The 23,716-nt window shown below is 38.5% G+C and overlaps 3 protein-coding genes across 3 annotated transcripts; 1 reads left to right on the top strand and 2 right to left on the bottom strand.

The window, feature by feature from the left end:
- Nucleotides 1-3,118: 3,118 nt before the first annotated feature.
- On the bottom strand, nt 3,119-5,145 carry LOC121778155. Its single transcript, XM_042175454.1, has 4 exons — nt 4,985-5,145; nt 4,565-4,668; nt 3,934-4,148; nt 3,119-3,549 (listed from the first exon to the last, which is right to left on the bottom strand). The coding sequence occupies exons 2-4, from the start codon at nt 4,652-4,654 to the stop codon at nt 3,276-3,278; spliced, it is 579 nt and encodes a 192-aa protein (XP_042031388.1). The 5' UTR covers nt 4,655-4,668; nt 4,985-5,145; the 3' UTR covers nt 3,119-3,275.
- A 1,762-nt stretch (nt 5,146-6,907) lies between these two features.
- Nucleotides 6,908-7,691, bottom strand: LOC121779175. The gene is made up of 3 exons (XM_042176503.1): nt 7,486-7,691; nt 7,338-7,426; nt 6,908-7,242 (listed from the first exon to the last, which is right to left on the bottom strand). Exons 1-3 carry the CDS (start codon nt 7,689-7,691, stop codon nt 6,908-6,910), a joined length of 630 nt encoding a protein of 209 aa, XP_042032437.1.
- Nucleotides 7,692-10,835: 3,144 nt separating this feature from the next.
- On the top strand, nt 10,836-20,158 carry LOC121778859 (DDB1- and CUL4-associated factor homolog 1-like). Its single transcript, XM_042176256.1, has 14 exons — nt 10,836-11,198; nt 12,434-12,515; nt 12,778-12,894; nt 13,135-13,313; nt 13,404-14,262; nt 14,349-14,446; nt 14,561-14,984; nt 15,152-15,745; nt 15,823-16,002; nt 16,092-16,661; nt 16,785-16,895; nt 17,288-17,406; nt 17,492-19,067; nt 19,200-20,158. The coding sequence occupies exons 1-14, from the start codon at nt 11,008-11,010 to the stop codon at nt 19,863-19,865; spliced, it is 5,766 nt and encodes a 1,921-aa protein (XP_042032190.1). The 5' UTR covers nt 10,836-11,007; the 3' UTR covers nt 19,866-20,158.
- Nucleotides 20,159-23,716: the final 3,558 nt, after the last annotated feature.

Below are 23,716 nucleotides of genomic sequence, written 5' to 3'. Positions count from 1 at the left end.
ATATCTAGAGTCATAAGTTGTGAACGTTTGAAGATTTTAGTTTGTGGGGATTAGAATGATAGTAGAAGTGATTCTAATCTTAATATTATTTAAAGTCTTTCAAAATATATGAATTACTGGTGTAATGTTTGTAATGATTTTGTTGAGATGTTTGAATTCAATGTTTTGTTTATAATAAACTATTTATTTACTTTGGTATTTAGTATTTCTCAATCTTTTGTTTGTATATCCTAATTTCTATTTCTTTTCCCCATGTCCTTTTTCTAAAACTTTTATTTGTATATCCTAATTTCTATTTCTTTTCCCCATGGCCTTTTGTCACAGTGAATTGATAGAGGTAGAAGGAGAAAGCATATTTATAATCTTATGAATACAAAATTTAAATAGTTTTTATTCTTGATTTGCAATAATTTTTAATTTTTTCTATATATTTTTTATTTTGATTTAATTTGTTTTAAATATATTTTCTTATTTTTAAAAATCATTTGGTGCGTGAGTTGAGAAAATCAGCTCCCAATCAAAAAAAAAAAAAAAAAAAAAAATCTAAATAATCGATATGTAGGTGATAACCTGGGCGGGAGCAGAGAAAATCTGATCCCAAAAACAAGGCAAGGCCAGCAACATTATAATGTAGGTACGCTTACTGACCATTCACACAGCGCCACAGCATTAAGCTGATGTGTGACTGGCTAATTGGCTACCATATATACAATCGACCAAATCAAAACTCATAACAAATCAACAACAACAACAAAGGTACTGGATTTTGATTGCTTTTACAAAGCTCAAACTCAAATGATTCATAGCTATACAGCATCGAATCAAAACTCATAACAAATCAACAACATATTTGTCATCAACAAAAAAAGATGCAGATTTTGATTGACTTTTGAAAACATAAACTGAAATGTTGTAGTTATGCGGATCGAGATGAACGAATCAAATTGGTGGACAATTGACGAAGAAAGTTTTGAATTCTACAACTAGACTAGCTTGCGGTAACCTACCTTGTTCTAATTGCGGATCCACTGCTAGCTTTATCCGCCATTTCTATCTCAAGAGGAGAGGAGAGGAGAGGAGAGGATAATGAAGGTAATTTATGGGCCGCGGCTAGGGTTTTTGTAATGCACAACACAGCCGCCACATGCCAAATTGTAGTTATATGTGAATCAATAATTAAAAATTAGTTTAATTAAATATATATAGGGGTGCATTATAATAATAACCCCAATTTCCGTAATAACCCTATAACTAAATCTGGACCACACATTTTTAAAATCACGTGGTCTAGATTCAAATTTAGATTTACTTCATAAAAAAAGCGCGGGGGTAAATATGTCATTTCGCTCATGATAAAATTTACGTATTCAAAGTTCGCTCATTTAATTTCTGAATTTCGCTCATTTTATCATTTTATCAGTCAGTCAAAAGTATCATTTCATCAACTCAAAGTATCATTCTATTCGGCAAAACTATCATTCTATGCAATAAACCTAACGTATATCATTTTATCATTTTATCAGTCAGTCAAAAGTATCATTTTATCAACTCAGAGTATCATTCTATCCGCCAAAACTAACATTTTATGCAATAAACCTATCATTTTATCATTTTATCAGCCAGTCAAAAGTATCATTTTATCAGCTCAGAGTATCATTCTATCGGGCAAAACTATCATTTTATGCAATAAACCTAATATAATCGGCACAATACATAATATACAAACCTACAAAGCAGTAAACATATCATTTTATCAACTTAGAGTATCATTTTTATAAGGTTACTGTCATTTTATCCGCTTAGATTATCATTTTATCAGGTAAAAGTATCATTTTATTAAACAAAAATGTCATTTTATACACCAAAAATACCTATCATTCTATCGGCTGAAAGTATCATTCTACCCGACAAAACTATCATTCTATCGGCTGAAAGTATCATTCTATCCGGCAAAACTATCATTTTATGCAGTAAACCTAACATTTATAAGCTAAAAGTATCATTTTATCAACTCAGAGTATCATTTTATCCGGAAAAACTATCATTTTTATAAGGTTTCTGTAATTTTATCCGCTTAGATTATCATTTTATTAGGTAAAAGTATCATTTTATTAAACAAAAATGTCATTTTATACACCAAAAATACCTATCATTCTATCGGCTGAAAGTATCATTCTACCTGGCAAAACTATCATTCTATTGGCTGAAAGTATCATTCTATCCGGTAAAACTATCATTTTATGCAGTAAACCTAACATTTATAAGCTAAAAGTATCATTTTATCAACTCAGAGTATCATTCTATCCCGCAAAACTATCATTCTATGCAATAAACCTATCATTTTATCAGTCAGTCAAAAGTATCATTTTATCAACTCAGAGTATCATTCTATCCGGCAAAACTATCATTCTATGCAATAAACCTATCATTTTATCATTTTATGTGATATTTGGCGAAATTCAGAAATTAAATGAGGGAAATGACAGTTTTACCCCGCGCTTTTTTTTATGAAGTAAATCTAAGTTTGAATCTCAAAACTATCATTCTATGCAATAAACCTATCATTTTATCATTTTACGTGATATTTGGCAAAATTCAGAAATTAAATGAGAGAAATGACAGTTTTACCCCCGCGCTTTTTTTTATGAAGTAAATCTAAGTTTGAATCTCAACCGCATGATTAGAAATATGTGTGGTCCAGATTTAGTTATAGGGTTATTACGATATTTAGGGGTTATCATATGATCACGAGTCTAAATAGGCATGTGTAAACAACATTAAAATTTAGTACTAACCATTTAAAGTTTAAACCGTTATGATAATATATTCGTTGAACAGAGGAAATGAATTGTACTATTACTAAATTACTATTGGATCCAATACTAATAAACAACCGTGGTGCAGTGCACGAATAAAATTTCATGATTTAATTTAATATTACTTCAACAATCATAGATAATTAATGAAAACAAATAGAGTATGTATACTTTTTTGATATAGTAATAGATAAATATTACAGTACTCCATATTATAATAACCTTAATGTGAAATTTTGAAAATTTGAATTGCATATATACCGCTTGTCAAAAGAGGTTTAGCTTATAAAGATAAAGAAAAGTTATCAAATTCACAGATTACCATTTATAATAACTTTGAAATGAGGCTAATGTGAACCAACAGAGTCGATACTTACAAAACAGAGTGAGAAAGACTAAAGACTGTATATTATCCATTAGCAAGAAAATGAAAAGAAAAGACAATATGATTTGTAGCTATCAGGCACTGCCCTTGATTGGCTCAGCTTCAAAACTTCCAGCAGCCTTGTCATCTGATTCATCGAAGTAGTCGGCACGAGCATTGTCAGCCAGCATCAACGCAACCAACCAGAAGAGGCACGCGTCAAGAGATAGAAAAGCACCTCCACCGAGAAGTCCAGTCTTGGCCGTAGGGCACGCGGTTTCCAAATTGTGATGAACATTGTTTGTGTGGTGAAGCTGCTCTGTGATTGTAGGCCATAACAGCATCACGATAGCCAACGCAGCTGTCGACCTTTAACAAAAGTAACATAGAGAAATTAGACCAAAACTACACAACGGAATAGATGGGGGTTGTTGCATACATCAGCAGCTGTCGACCTTTAACAATAATAACCGGACTGGGACGTGCATGAACTAAACATAAATATATATACTAAAGCCGGACGTGGAGGAAAAATGAAGATAATGAAACAAATCACTGTCATAATTCAAAATTTAATTTCATTGTCACCAAGAAACTAGGAGGAAACTTAGACTACTTAAATGATGTGATACTGACCAATGAGTAAAACTAGACGAAGCTAAGAGGGACAGAACAGAGGTAGAAAGAGGTACGAGCAAAAAACAAAAGCAATGGAGCTGGCATCTGTGCAAAAGGATAGGCATATATACTTACAGTGCAACACCAAAGAAGGCAAGGAAGCCTTTGTTTTGGAATAAGGCTGCCTTCGGAACGTGCTTCCCTTTGTAGGGGTAGAAAAGAGAATACCAACCAGCAACCATGCAAACAACAAGGAACGCAAAGGATGCATATCCCAACGCCACAGATGGATCAGATGGGTATTTGCAGATCACAACACCCTTCCCGGTTATTGGAGTTCCATGTGGAGGCTGCAGATTCAAAGAAGATCAAATAAGACACATACGAAGTCGGTTTACAGCTGATCTAGACTTGATATCACCTTGTTTTATTTAGACCTGCGTTTACTCGACACATTCTCATGGAAAGACAACCATCAACATAAAACATTCTCAACATAATGGCAAAATTTATTGAGTTAATTAATCGTATACTACTCTCAATGATCGCATCACAAACACCATAACTACATACTACAATGAAGACGAGTTCTTCGACATAAAGAAACATCCATTCACTACACTTTTACCATATAATAATACTTCAAGATCCCAGTAAATCATTCAAGACTAATAATCTGGTGAGCAGAAACACCATGTGAATTTTGATTAACTAAGAACATAAGTAAAGTTCTTTTTCAATTTTATTTGATTGTTAAAGAAGTCACCTTTTTGTTTTCAGCAACAACCCCAAGTATGAAGGAGAGTGCTCCAAGGAATGCTACTAACAGTGCCATGTGCTTCATCGTTACCGCCATTGTTTTCAGCTTGCCTGTGACATATCACAAAATCGAAATTTCAAAGGCACAAACAGGAGATTAAGAAGAAGCGTGAATGATTTGGGGAAATAAATAAATTATAAATTAAAAAAACCCTAAATCACTCAAAATTGAAATCGAAATTCTATCGTTATTCCAATTTGCACTCAAAGAAGAAATATTGAGATCAAAAGGCGAAGTTACAATTTTGCCTGAATCAAGCCAAACCTTTAAAAAAAAAAGAGAAGACTCTCGGAATAAAGATTAAAGATACAAACAAAAGCATTCAATAAAATCGATTAGAACAGAAATCGTAAAAGCTTTGCATACCTGTAAACCAGGAAAATAACGTATGTAGAAAAAGAGGGTATGTCTCTTTCTCTTCTCTCTCAATTTCTAAGCTGGTGGTGGTGGAGTGTAGTGAGATAAGGAGGAGAAATCGGCATTGATAGAATTTGACAGCTCACTCTCATCATATAGAGAGAGAGTTGACTTTTTGTGAGTATCTAAGGGTGTCCACTATAAGGCGGACACGCCCAATAGCCCCGCCCCAGTTTTTTGTCCATAGCCCCAGTTTTGTGTCCATAGCCCCAAAATTCTATTTCCGCCACTATGGTGGACACCTCCAATAGCCCCAAATTTAAAAATCAATTTTCATTTTAAAATATTTTTATCAATTATTTGTATATTTTAAGTCAATTAGAATTAAAATTATCAGGCTGAAAATTACTAAAAAACACATAATTTAATTTACAAAATTAAAACCAAAGACCAAACTTGTTTATTAACTTTTTAAATAGTACTAAATGGGTTAGACCAAATCATTTTAATTGGAGTAACTTAATCAAATTAATCAAAACCCATTTAAAAAAGCCCAATGCAATTCATATAAGCCCAATGCAATTGACCAAATTAATCATAAATTGGAGTCATCTTCTTCCTCGGAGTATCTTCTTCCTCGCGGCTTCAGATCTGATCTGATCTTAAAAAAAAAAATTCGCCGACCCCCGCCGCGCCGGACACCGCTGCGCTATGGGCGCCGCGCCTATAGGCGCGCCTATCCCACCCTCCGCCGCGTCCTCGCCCCGCACGCGGCGAAGCCGCTTCCGCCCCCCTCCCCCGTCCTCCCTCGCGGCGGCCACCCCACCCACTATGACCGCCGCGCCTCCGGCCTCGCCCCTCCCTCCTTCACGCCGTCCGCCGCGGCGTGTCTATAGTGGACACCCTAATAAGATTCCAAATCGGTGGGGATTCATTTAGATATAAATTCAATGCGATTAAATGTAAATTGAATGATTATTAAATGAATCGTTTGTATATAATTCTGCAAAAGTGCATTCAAATTGAGAACAAACAAATAATTTTGTACTGTATCATATATTGAAGACTGATTAAAGAATGAATTAAACGCGAGATAAAATAATCAGCCAACTAAATGATAAGGATGCGAGCCAAATTATCCATGTAAATAAATATTTAATTAAATTGAATCATTTTTATCAAACATATCTTATCAAAAACATATTATAAATAATATGGTGATTTTTTTAAAATTGTATTGAATAGGGAACACAATTCCACTTCCATTTTTGTTTTTATTAGGCCAAGCAAGAAAAAAAGTGTGAATTACAAGAGGATAAGCGACATCTCTCTTTGTTTGAACAAGTTTCATCAGAAGAGAATCAATATCTTGTAAATTTTGAAAGTCACTATCATTTTTCACATCTTCGATGTATATATCAAGTTAGTACTCAATAGCCATCAATTCACGGTTTGAAAAGTCGGAAGGATAAAAGTGGCAAGTTTAAGTACCTTTTCCTTGTCAAAAGAAGAGAAGTTATTTTTAGGATTGAAGCAAGCCATGCACCTAGTCAACTCCATATTGACCTCATCAAATCGGTTATCAAGTTCTTGAAGTAATAAATTAATTACCTTTATAAACACATCAACCCGAAAATGATGGAGATAGGAAACATCTTGAACAAAACACTTTGATCTTCCTTGAGGGATATATTGAGCTTCCATATCTGGAACAACAATGTCAAGATTGTTGCAAATTGAGATTACCTTATTCAGTTGAATCTCCCATCCTACATCCCTCATTTTCTGTAACTGGTCCTTGGTTAAAGCAACGAGCCTCATATCATTAATAATATCTTGATCCCTTCTTTGTAAAGCAAGACACAAATCATTAGTGTACCCGAATATAATGGTCATTAGTTGTGCCATAAAAATAAAACCAAATGACTCTACTCAGTACAAAACGCCTTGAGCTTTTGCCTTATCATCTGAAGAACCATTCTTCCCAATTATCACTAGAACGTTAACAATTGCAGAAAACAAGTCCATGACATTCAAAAGAGTCTTGTAATGAGAACTCCAACGAGTATCTCCAGGCCTTTTCAAACCAAGTTCTTGATTCAACCCCGTCCATGTTTTAAGTTCGTCAACCTCTAAGGCTTTAGCGATTTTTTGTGCTTGAATTTCACGAATCATTTCCCTTCTCTTACAAGAAACTCCAATTACGTTCAACAAAATTGCAATATTATCAAAAAGCCAAATACACTCATCGTTCCTTTTGGAAATGACTACAAGAGTTAGTTGAAGCTGGTGCACAAAGCAGTGGATGTAGTAAGCGCTTGGAGTATCTTCCATAATCAAATCTTAAGTCCATGTATCTCACCCTTCATGTTACTAGCCCCATCATATCCTTGTCCTCGAATCTTAGATGGACTCAGTGAATGTTCAGCAAGCAAAGCTAAAATTGCACTTCTAAGAGACAAAGCTGTTGTATCAGCGACATGCACAAGACCAATGAATCGTTCAACTACCTTTCCACTTTTTTTTCAACATAGCCCAAGCAAAGGGCTAATTGTTCCTTTTGCGACACATCGATTGATTCATCGGCTAATATAGCAAAGCAGTCCTCCCCAAGATCATCCACAATTCGCTTAGTTGTTTCTTTAGCACAACAATTGATAATATCATTTTGAATAATTGGAGATATCAATCGACAATTTCCAGGTGCATTTTCCATAGTCACTTTTGAAATAGTTTCATTATGTGTCCTCAACCATTTCAAGAGTTCACGAAAATTCCCCTATTAAGGGATTCTTCACTTTCTCTATGGCCACGAAATGCCAAGCCTTGTCGCAATAGATAGCGTAAACAAGAAATTGAAGCCCTCAAGAGAATATCATACTCTCTGTTAATCACATCACTGACATTATCTAAAGAAACAAGAATTGATTTTTTTTGCCATCCCTTAGGTTCATATATTTCTCATATGCACGATTATGAGCACTTATGACCCCACCAATATGTTTAGTAAATCTATCTAGCTTATTCCATGACTTAAATCATTTATTCACAAACGCGTCTCCCCCTGCATTAAGTCCAACTTCATTCTTGAACAAGTAGCAAATAAAACAAAATGCAGCATCTTCTGCCACGCTATATTCAAGCCAATCCCATTTATCATACCATGCTATATAGGCTCTTCTAACTGCATCTCGCTTATGTGGAGGATACTCCATTATGTCTTTTCTTTTTCTAGGATCTTGAGGAACGTATTCAACATCATAAATCATTTTTTTCTCGCGTGATGACACACTAGCATTTGAAGGAGACACATTATCAATTAAAGCAGGAGTGCTTGAAGCTGGAGTGTTTGAAGCATGAGGATTTGCAGCTCGAGAGCTAGAAGCCGGAGAGCTTACACTATCTCGAGATTTTCTCTTTTTGGAGATAAATTGTCGAAGATCGGTTGTTTTCTCATTATTTTTAATTTTCTGCAAATATATTCAAAATCATTATAAACTAAAATTATAAATAATTGAAGCACAAATATTAACATTACAAAACAATACAATTGAGCTTTAAATTGAAACTGTACTATAGTAAATTCTAATATTCTACTCTCTAAAATAATAAAGAATTGAGAATTTACATTCTTAAATAGTGAATCACGGTTGTTTACACTCCCTAGACAATAAATATAAAGCATTAATCTCAATTCTTGAATAATTTGAAATTATTGAACTACTCTATATAAATATAATAATTGTATTTGCGTCAATTTTTCTTGGAAACTGAAATTCATATCGAAACAACCAAACAAACTTAATACGAGCCTTAGCAATGGCGCCCTTCCCGACGGAATTCCGACCGGCGTGCCGGAAGTCCGCGCGGGGCGTCCACCATTGTGCAAGGGAGGCACGGATACGAACATCCGCTGCGGAGACCGGAGTTCTGCGGCGTTCCATGGATATCCGTCGCGACGTCCGTGCGGACGTCCGCCATTGCGTTGACTCCCACAGACGTCCGCGCGGACGTCCCGATTAGTGCATTAATTTCTTTTTTAATAATTCTATAAATATGTATCGTTGAACTTCATTTTATTTTCCCCGTATTTGTGTCGAAAGTTTAATTCCGTAAATTATTTAATTTGTGAAATTTTATTGTTGGAAGTCCGTCGGGGTGTCATTGGGGATGTCCGACACTGTGCAGTGGGATGTCCGTATGACGTGGCATCCGTAGTGGATGTCCGGGATGTCCGCGGGGATGTCCGCCGGGAATCCGCACCCCTGCTAATGCTCTAAATTCACCCTCTTTAATACCCATTAATTTACTAACCTTTTCAGTTTTCAAAGTAGATAAGTTTGTGCTTTGTGGTATCTCTCCGTCTTTGGATAACCGAGGAGGCGAGAGAGCAAATTCTCAACTGGCGACTCGGCGATTGAAGCAGACCGGAGACGACGGATGCTGCACTGCACGCAGTCAAAGCGGCGACTCGGAGGAGAAAGCTCTTGTCAAGGAACTCGATTTGAATCTGGAGGTTTTAATTTGGGCAAAATTTATAGGGCTTGATTTTTTAATTTCAATTCTTTTACCTTATGTATTTATTTCCTTCTACAAATTTAATTTGAATCCAAATATCTTTCGAATTTGATCTCTTTTTTTACCTTTGTCTCATGTTTATTTCCTTCTTTCTTTCTCTGAAATATTAATAGTATATTAATAATATTTTCCCAAATATTTAGGGGTACAATATCAATATATAATTAACAAAAATAAAGGATATGTATGATAGTATTAAAATAAATAAATTTGGGGGTACAACTCCTACTACTCTTACTCCATACGCCACTGCCTACGCCACTGCCGGTAGTACAAAATACTCTCTTCGTCCCGCAATAAGAGTCATATTTAGTTATGACACGGGTTTTGAGAAATGTAAAGAAAAATGAGTTGAATAAATTAGTGGAATATGAGTCTCACTTATATATACTCTCTCTGTCTCAAGTGATTGATTTCTTTTTTGGCCGTTGTTTTGCGAAGATGGTAATAAATAGTTAAAACGAAGAGAAAGAAAAGTAAAAGATAGAATAATGTATATTTTCTGTCAACTTTAACATCTATTATCATTTTCCTTAATCACTTATCAAAAAACAGTCAACCACTTGAGATGAGACATATGGAATCACTTGAGATGAGACACATGGAGTATTAATTATATAATAAAATGTGAGTGAAATAAGTTGGTGTAATGTGTAGTCTACTTATCATTTATAGTAAAAGTGAAATATAACTCTTATTGTGGGACGACCAAAATAGCAAAATAAGACTCTTATTGTCGTACGGGTGTAGTAATATTTAGTTTTTGTAGCAAATAGTTTTTATATCAGACTTTATAAAGTTAATTATTATTATTCTTCTTTTAAAATCACACATTTTTGCCCAATTTGATTACTGTATTTCACATGAATATATAGTTGCAAAAAGCATGAACTTATCCCTTGCAGTTAACTTTTCATATCTTTTGTGAAAAATCTGATTTTGTGAAAAATTCACTATAAATTCTAAGTTGATAATTTTTGTGACAAATTTTAAAGTCCGTGAAAAATACAAATCAAAATTTGTGATTTCAGATATCAGTATCGCAATAAAAAAACTATTTGACGAGGCATGCAAGAATTTTATAAGATCATTTGATACTGTTGATAATTCATAATCTTAAGAATAATATACAAAACAAAAATAAAAAAAAGGAGGGGATCGAGCGAAATAGAAGTATAGAAATAGAACATTCTCGGGTTCTACTCGAACCGTCAAATGCAAAAAAAAAACCCCTCTTATTTACAGTTGTAGTACATTGCGCTTTAACGAATGTACTTCAGCACCCCTCCCCAGCCTCTATAAGTACGCTCCAAAACACACAACACACACAGTCATTTCTCCTCCAACTCTCCATCAAGCTGTGTTCGAATTGAAAAATTCAATTTTACAAAGTTTCCGGTAATTGAACCCGCGAATCGTGTTGCCGTTGTTTCATTTGGGTGCCAATTGTTGCAATGGAAGCGCCTACGGAAGCTGAGCCTCAAATTCAGCCGGCGTCGGCCGAGGAGCGGCAGGAGGAAGATGAGAACGACATTTTGATGGCCAAGGCACAGTCGTTGATAGATAAGATCACTGCGAGCCCTGGAAACCCTAGCCCCAACGTGCTCCATGCCCTCGCCACCATTCTGGAGGCGCAAGAATCAAGGTAGGTTTCGCTGTTATGCCACGATCAGCGTGCTGAAATCAATTTTGCTTATCTCGTGTTCCATTCTGGTGGTTTCTTTGTCACGCGATGCCAGTGTCTCATTTTTGTTGGTGGTAGAAATTAAGTATGGGATAGTGAATTTGAATTGGTTCCGAGAATAAGTGCGTTATTTTGAATAGTTTGATTTGCTGAAGGACACTGAGCTGAAGGATTGTGAAATTCTAAGTAATTAGTGTTGCTTGTGATATTTGTTGTAATGCATGTGAATGAGGTAGGCCAGTTGGTAGTAGAACATTAGTGGTGGTGAAAAGTACTTTGTGTAAAGAAGTTGAGATACTAAGTTCCTCTATATATCCATGATCGACCTTGTGTGTGATTTTGATTCTTGGCTGGAAACATGAATTATTGTACTCCCTCCCTCCACCAATATAACTTCTCATTTTGTCATTTTCATCCGTCCACCAATAAACTTCTCATTTGTTTTTTACTACTTTTGGTAATGGACCCCACATTCCACTAACTTTATCTCGCTCACATTTTATTATAAAATAAAACTAGCATATGAAAGTAGGACCCACATTTTCAACCAGCTTTCTACTACAACCAGTGCCGGTTTAAAACTCCCCTTGTATTGGTGGACGGAGGGAATAGGATTTTATGACAAGAATCCCTCTTCCTCTTTTGCTGGACTACCCATAGCTATGCCTCTCTTCTTGTTAATGTTATTGTCTTCTGCTACTTATTTCATTATTTGATGTCCACGCGTTGACTGTACAGACATGTTTATAGGTTAATATACAAGGACCTAGAATTTTTTTGTACTGACTACTGTATTTAAGCCTAAAATGTACGGAACAATATCAAAGTGGGTGAACCTTGATTGCCATAATTATGTTATGGGGCCACAAAGATAAAGTACTATAGTCAGGTTCTGTCTTACTTTTGGGCCTAAGATGTTGGGGTATGTATACCTGTTACCTAGTCAGGATAGTTCTTTTGTATGGAGTCCAAGTATCATCAAGAACTTGTTCCCATTGCATTGAGTTGATGAGAGAGCAGGGTATCCACTGGAAAGTTCGGCACTGCATTTTTGTTATGCAATACGAGATGATAATATCCATAATATCTTCATTCTTGTTGAAACTTTTTGATGTGATGCCAGAGCTTTTTATTTATCTATATATATTATATATACATATATGGGTACTGACTCTAGTTTAATTTTGGATGCATAGCTACATGGAGGGTGCAGATCAGCCTCCGACAAGTATTGGCAGGTCTTCTCATAATATTGGGCGACTTGGAAACCTTATTCGGGTATTTGACTATTCATCGCTCTCTTATGCTTTTGGGTTTGGGCCTTTTGGCAACCATTTGTGCTAGCTTGTGTGATGTGTCTCTGTCTAATACGTACGATAGGGAGGAATATGGTCTAAATGAGAGTTCTTGGCTAAGCCACACCACTCTGTAGCATGTGACTTAGTATTTTGGAATATGGTTCTGTGTGGCTGAGTGTCATTTAAGCGACTGCTTTAACTAGTTTTGAGGAGTTTTGCTTAATTTATCTTACTTTCTACAGGAGAATGAAGATTTTTTTGAGTTGATAACTTCAAAATTTCTTAAAGCCGGCGCACATTCAGTATCAGTACAGGCAGCTACTACCAGGATTCTTTTCAGTTGTTCGCTAACTTGGATGGTATGGTAGAAGTTATTGATTTATGAGAAACTAAATGTCTTGATCTATTTATTTGTTGTGGGATATAGAGATTTCTTCCTATTATCCATAAACTTTGTTAATGTTCTTGATGGGTTCTAGAGGGATTACTTTGTTTTGTTTATAAACATTGTTTGCTGTTTCTGATGGGCAATATAGGCTTACTTTCTTCAATTCATGAACTTTGTTTAGTTTTCTTGATGTAAGTAACCTTGAATGCAGTATCCACATGTATTTGAAGATGATGTCCTAGCTAACTTAAGACGGTGGGTGATGGAGGATATTCCCCGCTCATCTGGTGATGACCGTCATTGGAAGCATGTCACAGTGAAAAGAAAATCGTTAGACTCTGAAATGTTACGAACATACTCTACTGCTCTTCTTGCTATATGCTTAACTAGGTTGGTTCTGAAACTATCATATCATTTTTTCGCCAAATCTTTTTGTGGTTTCTATAATTCCCGTAACTTTTTCCTCCATTGGCATTTCAGTGGTGGTCCACTTGTGGAAGATGTCTTAACATCTGGAATATCAGCTAAGCTTATGCGCTATTTAAGAGTTCGGGTTTTAAGTGATACAAGCCCAAATCAGAAAGATGGCAATCTATCGGTTGACAACAAAAACGCACCAACCATAACCTTCCCTAAAATGAAAGAGGAAGGCAGGAGTAGGTTGCGGCCAGCGGCGGAGGTTTCTCACTTGGATGTTGACACTTCGAGAATGAATATCGATAAGGATCAAGATAAAGATGCTGCCCTATTGGATGAATGTGGGATTGATGAGGACCCCCCTGATAATATGGTTCTAGAGGTTGATGGTTATGAAGCAGAAGCAGATGGTGAAGAAAGATGCAATATCAGAGATTTTTGCGAGTCAAAAACAAAACCTTGTGGAAGATCTCATAAAGAGGAAGAGGCTGAAGAAAATATGAGAGACGACTCTTCCAGACGAAAATCAAATCGTGGATTTTCCAGAACACGAGGAAAGGTTAGGTCCAGCGAAGGAGTATCTGAAACTGAGCAAGCTATGACGTCCCCAAGTTCTGGCAGTAGGTCAGGGCAGGCACGGAGTGTGAGAGACAGAAGTGGAGCTAGAAATCAGGATCTGAGGAGATTTTCAGATGCTAAAAAGAGTCTAGGAAGGAATGATGTTGATACTTTTATCCCCCAGAGAGACGAAAATGATGATTGCTTCCAGAACTGCAAAGTTGGCAACAAAGACATTACTGATTTTGTTAAAAAAGCTGTGAGAGCCGCTGAAGCTGAAGCGAGAGCAGCCAATGCGCATTCTATACCCATAAGGGCGGCTGGTGATGCTGCTGCTGAAGTGGTTAAAACTGCTGCATTGGAGGTACTATTTTCTTCTCTCTTTCTTTTTTTCTTTCCAAATGTATATATGCATGAACAATTCACACATATCTGTTTATATCGACCCAGGAATACAAGAAAACAAATGATGAAGAAGCTGCTGTGCTTGCTGCTTCGAGAGCTGCCTCTACTGTCATAGATGCTGCAAATGCAATTCCTGCTCCAAGGTAGGCAGTATGTTTCACAGAATAGCTTGACATTGATGAAATAGCTCAAGAGGTTTCATGTTTTGCGCCATCACTTACTCTATAAATTTTTACTTGACCTTTTTTCCCTTGTAGAAATTCAAGCAATGTCGATAGCGATTCAGGCAATTCAAAGGCTACTGATGCAGAATTTTGTGAAGATATTGGCGAAGTCTCAATCCCGGACAACCACTCCCTTGCGACGTTGAGGGAGAAGTTTTCTATCCAGTGTCTTGTAGTGCTGGGGGAGTATGTTGAAGTTCTCGGTCCTGTGATCCATGAGAAGGGGGTTGATGTCTCTCTTGCACTAATGCAGCGAAGTCTTAAGCACAAAGAGGCATCAACCGGTATGATTCTTTTGCCTGATATTTTGAAATTGATCTGTGCCTTGGCTGCTCATCGGAAGTTTGCTGCATTATTTGTGGACCGTGGTGGCATGCAACGACTGCTTGGTGTTCCAAGAATTGCATTGACATATCTTGATTTATCATCGTGCTTAATTACAATTGGTTCAATCCAGGTAATTTGCTGTGTCCTCTTTAGTCACTGTAGTTTCTTATATCTGCATTTTGATATGACATTGTAGGTCTATGTATATCCTCTCTCAAGCTCTGTATGCTCATGCATTAGTATTTGGCTATTACTAGAATTGACATGCCACCTTTCACTGACAAATATCTTTTGCAGGGGATAATGGAGCGTGTTTGTGCCCTTCCTTCAAATGTAATCCATCAGATTGTGGAGTTGGCTCTACAACTTCTTGACTGTCCACAGGATCATGCAGCCCGAAAGAATGCTGCATTGTTCTTTGCTGCTGCTTTTGTCTTCAGAGCCATTATTGATGAATTTGATTCACAGGATGGTTTGCAGAAAGTACTCTCTCTTTTGAATGATGCTGCCTCAGTAAGATCTGGGGTTTCTGCTGGGCAATCAAGTAACTCAGGATCTCTTCGAAATGACCGGTCCACCGCAGATGTACTGACATCTTCAGAAAAACAAACAGCTTATCACACCTGTGGAGCACTGCGACAATATTTCAGAGCACATCTTCTTTTGCTTGTGGATTCAATAAGACCTATGAAAAATATTCGAAGTGTGCCTAGAAACATTTCTAGGGCAGCATACAAGCCACTGGACATAAGCAATGAGGCAATGGATGTTGTTTTCCGTCAAATACAGAAGGATCGGAAACTGGGACCTGCACTTGTGAAGGAACGTTGGCCTGTAGTTGATAAATTTTTGGCATCAAATGGTCATACCACTATGTTAGAGTTGTGTCAGGTGTGGTTTAGTATTTTTGTACTTGCTCTGTATTATTGAATCTTAGTTCTGTGTTAACTCACATGTTGCACTTGTAGGCCCCACCAGTGGAGCGCTATTTGCATGATTTGCTTCAGTATGCCCTCGGTGTGCTGCACATTGTAACCTTGGTACCTTATAGCCGCAAACCTATTGTAACTGCCACTTTAAGCAATGATCGAGTGGGCATAGCTGTCATCTTGGATGCTGTAAACGGTGCTGGTTTTGTTGAACCTGAGGTAAAAATTGCGCCCTGTTTGCTTATCCTTTTGGGCGATTCTTTGTCTATTTCACAGCTCATTAATTATATATCATTTGAAAATCTCAGATTGTTGAGCCGGCGTTGAATCTGTTGATAAATCTTGTTTGCCCTCCTCCATCAATCAGCAACAAACCAAGCTCTAACATACAAGGCCAACAAGCTTATTCTAGCCAAACTGGGAATGGTTCTGCTGTGGAGTCCAGGGACAGAAATGCAGAAAGGAATATTATGGAACAAGCAGTCAGTGTTCCTGTCCAGAATGAAACAAGGGAACAAAGTGGAGAACCTGCTTCTGTTGATAGAGGTGTCTCAGTAGCTCCATCATCATCATCTACTAATAACACATCGTCACAAGCATCTTCATCTACAGTGGCATCTGGCCTAGTCGGAGATCGAAGGATATCTTTAGGTGCTAGAGCAGGTTGTGCTGGGCTTGCTGCGCAACTGGAACAAGGTTATCGGCAAGCAAGAGAAGCTGTTCGTGCAAACAATGGTATCAAGGTTCTTCTTCAGCTTCTCCAACCGAGGATGCTGACATCCCCTGCTGCTCTTGATTGTCTTCGTGCTCTGACATGCCGAGTTCTTCTTGGTTTGGCCAGAGATGACACAATTGCTCATATATTAACAAAGCTTCAGGTTGGTATTGCTTGATATCTGATATATTGTTTTACATTGACTCGCAATCAAGTAAATAAATTGCTCCCTCTGTAATAGATGAAGGTTTACCAAAAAATTGTCGTCATTTTGGTTTCTACTCAGGTAGGAAAAAAGCTCTCAGAGCTTATTCGAGATTCTGGGAGCCAATCTGCTGGAGGCGAGCAAAACAGGTGGCAGGCAGAGCTCGCTCAAGTGACTTTTGAGCTGATTGGAGTAAGCATTAATTTGTTCACATAATTCTGAAATATGAGACAGGGTGGCTGGGCCATTGCTAATCACTGCAGTTTTGACACATTTCTTATATATGCATAATTTCAATTTGGTCAAATGAATGTACGTCAGCTAACATTGTTGAGAGTAGTTTAGCTGAATAGAGGTAATAAAGGACATGATGTAGCCTTTGGAATATCACACAAGAATATTGCACACACCATCTACAATTCTACATAGCATTGAGCATTAAGCCAGGCAACAAGGCTCTCTTGGGTAACTAATGATATACTGTGCAATACATCAGAAAGTACAATTTTTTGAGGTCAAAAATCAAGAGTAGGAAGTCACATACTTGTTTATTTCTATTCATGATGTTGTTTTGCTATTTGAAGGTCGTAACTAATTCTGGGCGTGCGAGTACTTTAGCAGCCAGTGATGCAGCTACCCCAACCTTGAGGCGTATTGAAAGAGCTGCCATAGCTGCTGCTACTCCTATTTCTTATCATTCTAGGTATTTAAGGATTCTTGTTCTGGATTATAAATGCATATAATTTTCAAATGTCTGTTTTCATCTCATGCCGCCCCTTCAAATTCAGGGAACTTTTGCTGCTGATGCACGAGCACCTTCAAGCATCTGGTTTAGCAGAAAGTGCAGCTACACTTCTTAAAGAGGCTAAGTTGACACCCTTGCCATCGTTAGCGGCCCCTTCATCTTTAGCACATCAAGCCACTGGACAGGAAGCTTCTACAGTACAAATTCATTGGCCATCAGCTCGTGCTGCTTGTGGATTCTTGTCAGATAAATCAAAATTTTCTCTTCATCAGGAAGATTCCAGTTTCAGATCTGATTCATCTTACTTGTCTTCAAAAAAGAAAATATTGCCATTGCCAGCTGCTCATAGTCACTCAAAAGTTCCACTTAAACCAGAGGATAGTCCAGTACCTTCAAGCAGAGAAGTAAACTTCAACTCCGAAAAAGCTTCTTTAGCTGCAGATGGTGTGGGAACTCCATTACTGTCTGTTCCGAAATTTGGTGGTGATACGGATACTCAGGTTAGAACCCCAATAGTGTTGCCAATGAAGCGAAAATTGACAGACTTGAAAGAAAGTGGATCAGGCCCATCAGTAAAAAGACTTAACACTGGTGAGCATTCACTTAGATCTCCTTGTTTCACCTCACCTAATTCTTCTCGCAGAAGTGGTCTGTATTCAGATGCAACTCTGTTCTGCACACCAATCTCTACTCCGAGGGAGTATCAGAGTCGGGATATTGATGAAAATCAGTTGGTTGGTCTGGCTTCTTCCTCCCAACTGCTCAATGATCCACAACCTACTGGCTCTGAACGGCTTACCTTGGATTCTCTTGTTGTCCAGTACTTAAAGCACCAACATCGTCAATGTCCTGCACCAATCACAACTTTACCTCCTCTTTCACTCTTGCAACCTCATGTTTGTCCAGAACCAAAAAGAAGTCTCGACGCTCCATCGAATGTCACTTCTCGTCTTAGCAACCGTGAGTTTAGAAGTAGGCAAGGAGGAATTCATGGGCTTCGAAAGGATCGCCAGTTTGTGTATAGTAGATTCAGACCATGGCGAAGTTGCCGTGATGACACTAGTTCACTTTTAACATGCATTGCCTTCTTAGGAGATTCTTCTCGGATTGCTTCTGGTGGGCATTCTGGGGATCTGAAAGTATTTGACTCCAACAGCAACATTGTATTAGACAGTTGTTCAAGCCATCAGTCTCCTCTTACACTCATGCAGTCTCATTGCTCTGGCGAAAACCAGCTTTTACTTTCTTCTAGTGCAATGGATGTTCGCTTGTGGGATGCGTCTATGGTTTCTGCTGGTCCCAAACACTCATTTGATGGAATCAAAGCTGCCACATTTAGTAATTCAGGTGAAATGTTTGCAGCATTAAGATCAGATTCTCCACGCCGGGAGATTCTTTTGTATGATACTCACACCTGTCAGTTGGACTTGACGTTGTCGGATACATCTACTAATGTTTCTGGTCGCGGGCATGCATATTCACTGGTTCATTTCAGCCCATCTGACTCTATGCTGCTTTGGAATGGTGTCTTGTGGGATCGAAGGGTCTCGGATCCAATTCATCGCTTTGATCAATTTACAGATTATGGCGGAGGCAGCTTTCATCCTGCTGGGAATGAGGTATGATGATAGTTCACATTGATGTTGCATAAAGTACTACTGATCTTTTATATGCATATTTAAGATCTTTTCAATTTGAATTAATGTTTTCTCATTTCAACCTTCTTGCCACTTCTTAAAATCTGTTAACAGGTGATTATAAACTCCGAGGTGTGGGATCTCCGAAAATTTAGGTTACTTCGGAGCGTGCCATCGCTGGATCAGACAACGATAACGTTCAATGCTAGTGGCGATGTTATCTACTGCATTCTGAGGAGAAATCTCGAGGATATCACGTCAGCTTTCAACTCTCGCCGTGTGAAGCACCCTCTCTTCTCTGCCTTCCGCACTGTGGACGCCGTCAATTATTCCGACATCGCCACCATCCCTGTCGACCGCTGTGTGCTCGACTTCGCTACCGAGCCAACAGATTCTTTCGTCGGGTTGATCACAATGGACGATCAGGATGAGATGTACTCCTCCGCGAGGGTGTATGAGATCGGAAGGCGCAAGCCGACAGATGACGACTCTGATCCCGACGACGCAGAGACTGAGGAGGAGGATGAAGACGACGATGGCGACGACGATGACGGTTTGGAGGGGGTTCTGGATGAGGATGGTGATAGTGATGCTGATGATATGAGCAACGACGACAGTGTCAGTGACTTCGATGACGATGAGGAAGATGATGGGGATTTCCTGATAGCGGGTCTCGACTACGACACTCCTGAAATGCTGGGGATCGTATCTGAGGGAGATGAAGACGACGATAGCGACGTTCTTGAATCGTTTAGTAGCGGGGAGGAGGATGATTTATAGAATGATGAACAAAACAGATTTGGGAAAAAAGTGTGGCTGGCTCAACTGTGGAGAATAAGGTGGTGTTTGGTAGGGGTGTGTGACAGCCCTTGTATGAGTTGAGTTCCATGGTTAGAAGGTACGATGAGATTGTAATTAATTCCCTTTTCAAGATAATAGGAAATGAAATATGGCATTATGTGGGAACAGTATAATCCAATTTTGTCAGTGATTCTTTCAAGAGTCATTATGTTTTTGGGCATTCTCTATTCATGGTATGTTTATTGAAGAAGTAAAAACTGTGTTCGCTGATTGATCCGAGCCTTGGTCTTATTTTCTCAATTAGAATTGTTATTGATTTTGGGCAGAGGATTACAGATTCATTTCGATTTCATGTTGAATTTGTCATAAATATTCTAATTGGTCAATGGTGTTCTTGTTCACTAGTTTTTGACATTGTTAGCCGGTAGAAATAATTAATACTCCTTCCGTCCCAGCTCAAATAATTAATATTTCGTCCCAGCTCAAGCGATTGATTTCTTTTTGGCCGTTGTTTTACGAAGGTGATAATAAATAGTTAAAATGGAGAGAAAGTAAAGTAAGGGTAGAATAATATAGAAGAGAGTCGTATATATAGTATTCTATTAATTATTTTACTCTCTCTCTTCTTTAACTATTTATTATCAGTCAATCACTTGAGATGAGACAGAGAGAATAGTACTATAAGGCAACGTCTTGATATTATAAGTAATAAAGTATTGTAGTATGAATTTTTTAAATCGGTAATTCCATTATTTATTTTTTTGGAACAAAATGATATTAGCATCTCGCAAAAAGGGTGATTTAGAGCATCTCCAGTGGTCGGCGAGCGAGCGGCTCGCCGAACTATTGCAGCCGGCGAGCGCCAAATTGGCGAGAATTTCGGCGAGGGAACGCCGATTACCGGGCGCTCGCCGATTCACTCGCCGATCGGCTCGCCGCTATTGCAGCCTCCCGATCGGCGATGAACCGGCGAGCCAATTTTTTTTTAATTTTCGAAACACTATATATACGCGATTTGCACGACATTTTCATTCGCACCACTTGTTTTAACGAGTACTCTCTCTATCTTAATTTATGTACAAGATCAACAACGCGAAATGGATCTCAACAACGAGCCAACTTCAGGGTCGAGCAGGTCTCAAACTCCCGCGGTCCCCGTGGGAGGTGGATGGAATCAGATGCCCGGGTACTACAACAACATGTACCCTTGGCAGCAGATGATGCCCGGTATGACATCTGGTGGTGGTATGCCGGGATGGCAGGGGATGCCGGGGGGGTCAGGGGGGACCGGGGATGCATCCCGGGATGCCGGGGTGGGCACCCGGGGATGCAAGGGACGCCGGGGATGGCAGGGATGCAGGGGACGCAGGGTACACCGTGGGGGCAGGGGACGCCGGGGGGCTCTGACGTCTATCGCCCCAGCTTTGATTTTGTTACTGCTGCTTCGCACACATCGACCCCAGCGGATACGCAGTTCCAGGGGATTGAGTCCTTCTCCTTAGAGGAGTTGGGTATAGATCTCGGGGCACCGGACACTCCCGTGGGGCGGGCTTTACAAGGACTTCACCTACTGGAACTGCTACGAGGTGCTAATGGACTCCGAGAAGTTTCGGGCAGGTGTCGACGCGGGCTGGCCGAAGAAGCAGCGCCTGAACTATTCAGGTGATTACGCCGGAGGTAGCAGCGGTGGTTCCCACGACCTCCCCGAAGATGCTCAGGAGACCCCGTCCCCTCCCTCGTTTACTCGCCGCACTAGCCCGGTTGGTCAAAGACGGGCGCAACCCCCTGGCCAGAGGTCCCAGGAGGTCCAGTCGGCATCCTCCCTTGTTGGCAGCTCGACAGCCGACCTCGTCTTCTTGGCGCATCAACAAGCGCGGGCTCAGATGATCAAGGTCATAGATCAATGGAAGAATGTAACTGACCCCGAGGAGAAGAGTTTTTTTCACGCCGTGCTCGTGAGTATGCGACAGGATTTGAATCCCGGCGCGGCACAGGTGGGGGCTCTGACGCGGGCTCAAATGCCGCAGATTTGGGGGTCCCGGATAGCGGCGACGACGGCGAGGAGTGAGGCGGCGCCGGAAGGGGTGGGCCCGTGCGTGGATTAGGATTTTTTTAAGTAATGTAATTTTTTTTTACTTTATTTTAATTAATGTATTTTTAAAAATTTAATATTATTAGAGAATTTTCTAGTATATGTGTCGTAAATTTAATTCCGTATTTTGTATGGTTGTTTAATTATTTGTTTTTAGTGCTGATGATGTGGCAAGGCTATGGCTGGGCTATTGCTTGACCAGTTGTTTGTCCAGCAGATTTGGCAGGAGGAATTTAGTGCTGCTGATGTGGCATGGCTGGGCTATGGCTGAGCTATTACTTGTCCGCCGACCACTGGAGATGCTCTTAGTCATATGAGTTTTATCTAATCCATAATTTCGGATCCTAGAAACCTTATTTACTACACTATCTTGGATTCTTGATTTTGGGGAACGTTTCTTACCATGAGTTATGCAGTACTCCCTCCATCACAACTAAGTTGAGTTATATTCCTCTTTAGGATATTCTAATTAAGTTGGGTTATTTTTTTTTCTTGACAAAAAATAAAACATCAAATCACTATTACTTAATTCCAATCACCTAAACTTGGCTCATACACGGACAAGACAAGATGTCCCATTTACTTTCGCGATGACTCGAACTCCCAATCTAATGGAGGAAGCAGAAATGTCTTAACAATGAAATTGTGTCTCATGGTCAAGACACCCCATTTTCACTTATTACTTCTATTTTTCTTATAACTTATGGGGCAAATTTTCTAAAAATCACCAAACTTGGTCAATCACGCAATTCTGAAAAATAGCTGATTACACCATGACATGTTTCTCATTTGTCCCGTAATTTTGAGGGGGTGTATTATATGGAAGATGGAAAATATTATGTGAAAAAATGCCCAACTACATAAACAATGATACATATAGTTGGACATATTTTTTAATTTTGCACAACTTCAATAAATTCAATCATGTAGCACACCAAAATTTTCCCCATAGAACAATTGAAAAATATATTAAAATTATGATATAATCAGCATTTTAAAAAGTTGTAGAATTGATTAGAAATTGAACAAATTTGATGTTTTTTTACCGCAATTATTTGCCTGAACTATAAATAAGCATATTAAATGCTAATTAATCAACATTGATGAACATCGAATACTTTAAATATATAACAGATTTTCATTATTTAACACTTATCGGAATAAATACACCATATGTAATTCCATTATTTTAGTCAACACTGACTCACTCAAGAGTCACGAGAAAAACTAAGCCTAGTGAAGCACAGGTCACTCCTAAAGCATCTCCAAGTGGACAATGTATATAGAAAATGTATATCATGTATTTACTTTCTTAAAAAGTGAAATATACTCTTCTAAAAAATAACACATTCCAAAGGAAAAAGGTATGCAGAAAGGTAAATTATTTTTTAAAAATAAAATAATAGTGCAAAATGCATTAAAAAATATAATGTGTAATACCTTCTCAAATACCTTTTTCCCTTAGAGAAGGGTTTTTCATGAAAAGAAGACAAATATGGTAGTTATAAGATTTTACATCTCCATTGATGGGGAGGTAAAGATACCTCTTCAAAATGGGAAAAGGTATAATACCTTCTCAAATCCCTCTCCCCTTGAAGAATGATTTTTCATGAAAAAAAGGCAAATATGGTAGTTATACTAGTTTAACTCTCCATTTAACTTCCCCTTGGAGATGCTCTAACAAATCCTAGATGCCAACAGCTATAAACTACCCTTGAATGCAAAATCCAATTATATG

Source organism: Salvia splendens, chromosome 19 (genome assembly GCF_004379255.2).
Source record: "Salvia splendens isolate huo1 chromosome 19, SspV2, whole genome shotgun sequence".
Taxonomy (NCBI): Eukaryota; Viridiplantae; Streptophyta; class Magnoliopsida; order Lamiales; family Lamiaceae; genus Salvia; species Salvia splendens.
This window is presented reverse-complemented; position numbering and strand designations above follow the sequence as displayed.

Bases quoted from the DNA above. Each gene is read 5' to 3' on its own strand.
- LOC121778155 (XM_042175454.1), bottom strand. From the start codon at position 4,654: ATGGCGGTAACGATGAAGCACATGGCACTGTTAGTAGCATTCCTTGGA. The intron at 4,149-4,564 runs GTGACTTCTTTA...TTGAATCTGCAG, and splicing joins TTGTTGCTGAAAACAAAAAG to CCTCCACATGGAACTCCAAT. The intron at 3,550-3,933 runs GTAAGTATATAT...CTTTTGTTAAAG, and splicing joins GCCTTCTTTGGTGTTGCACT to GTCGACAGCTGCGTTGGCTA.
- LOC121779175 (XM_042176503.1), bottom strand. From the start codon at position 7,691: ATGGAAAATGCACCTGGAAATTGTCGATTGATATCTCCAATTATTCAA. The intron at 7,427-7,485 runs GTAGTTGAACGA...TTTGTCTCTTAG, and splicing joins GTTGAAAAAAAAGTGGAAAG to AAGTGCAATTTTAGCTTTGC. The intron at 7,243-7,337 runs GTGAGATACATG...TAACTCTTGTAG, and splicing joins TGGGGCTAGTAACATGAAGG to TCATTTCCAAAAGGAACGAT.
- LOC121778859 (XM_042176256.1), top strand. From the start codon at position 11,008: ATGGAAGCGCCTACGGAAGCTGAGCCTCAAATTCAGCCGGCGTCGGCC. The intron at 14,263-14,348 runs GTACTATTTTCT...ATATCGACCCAG, and splicing joins TTAAAACTGCTGCATTGGAG to GAATACAAGAAAACAAATGA. The intron at 17,407-17,491 runs GTATTTAAGGAT...CTTCAAATTCAG, and splicing joins CCTATTTCTTATCATTCTAG to GGAACTTTTGCTGCTGATGC.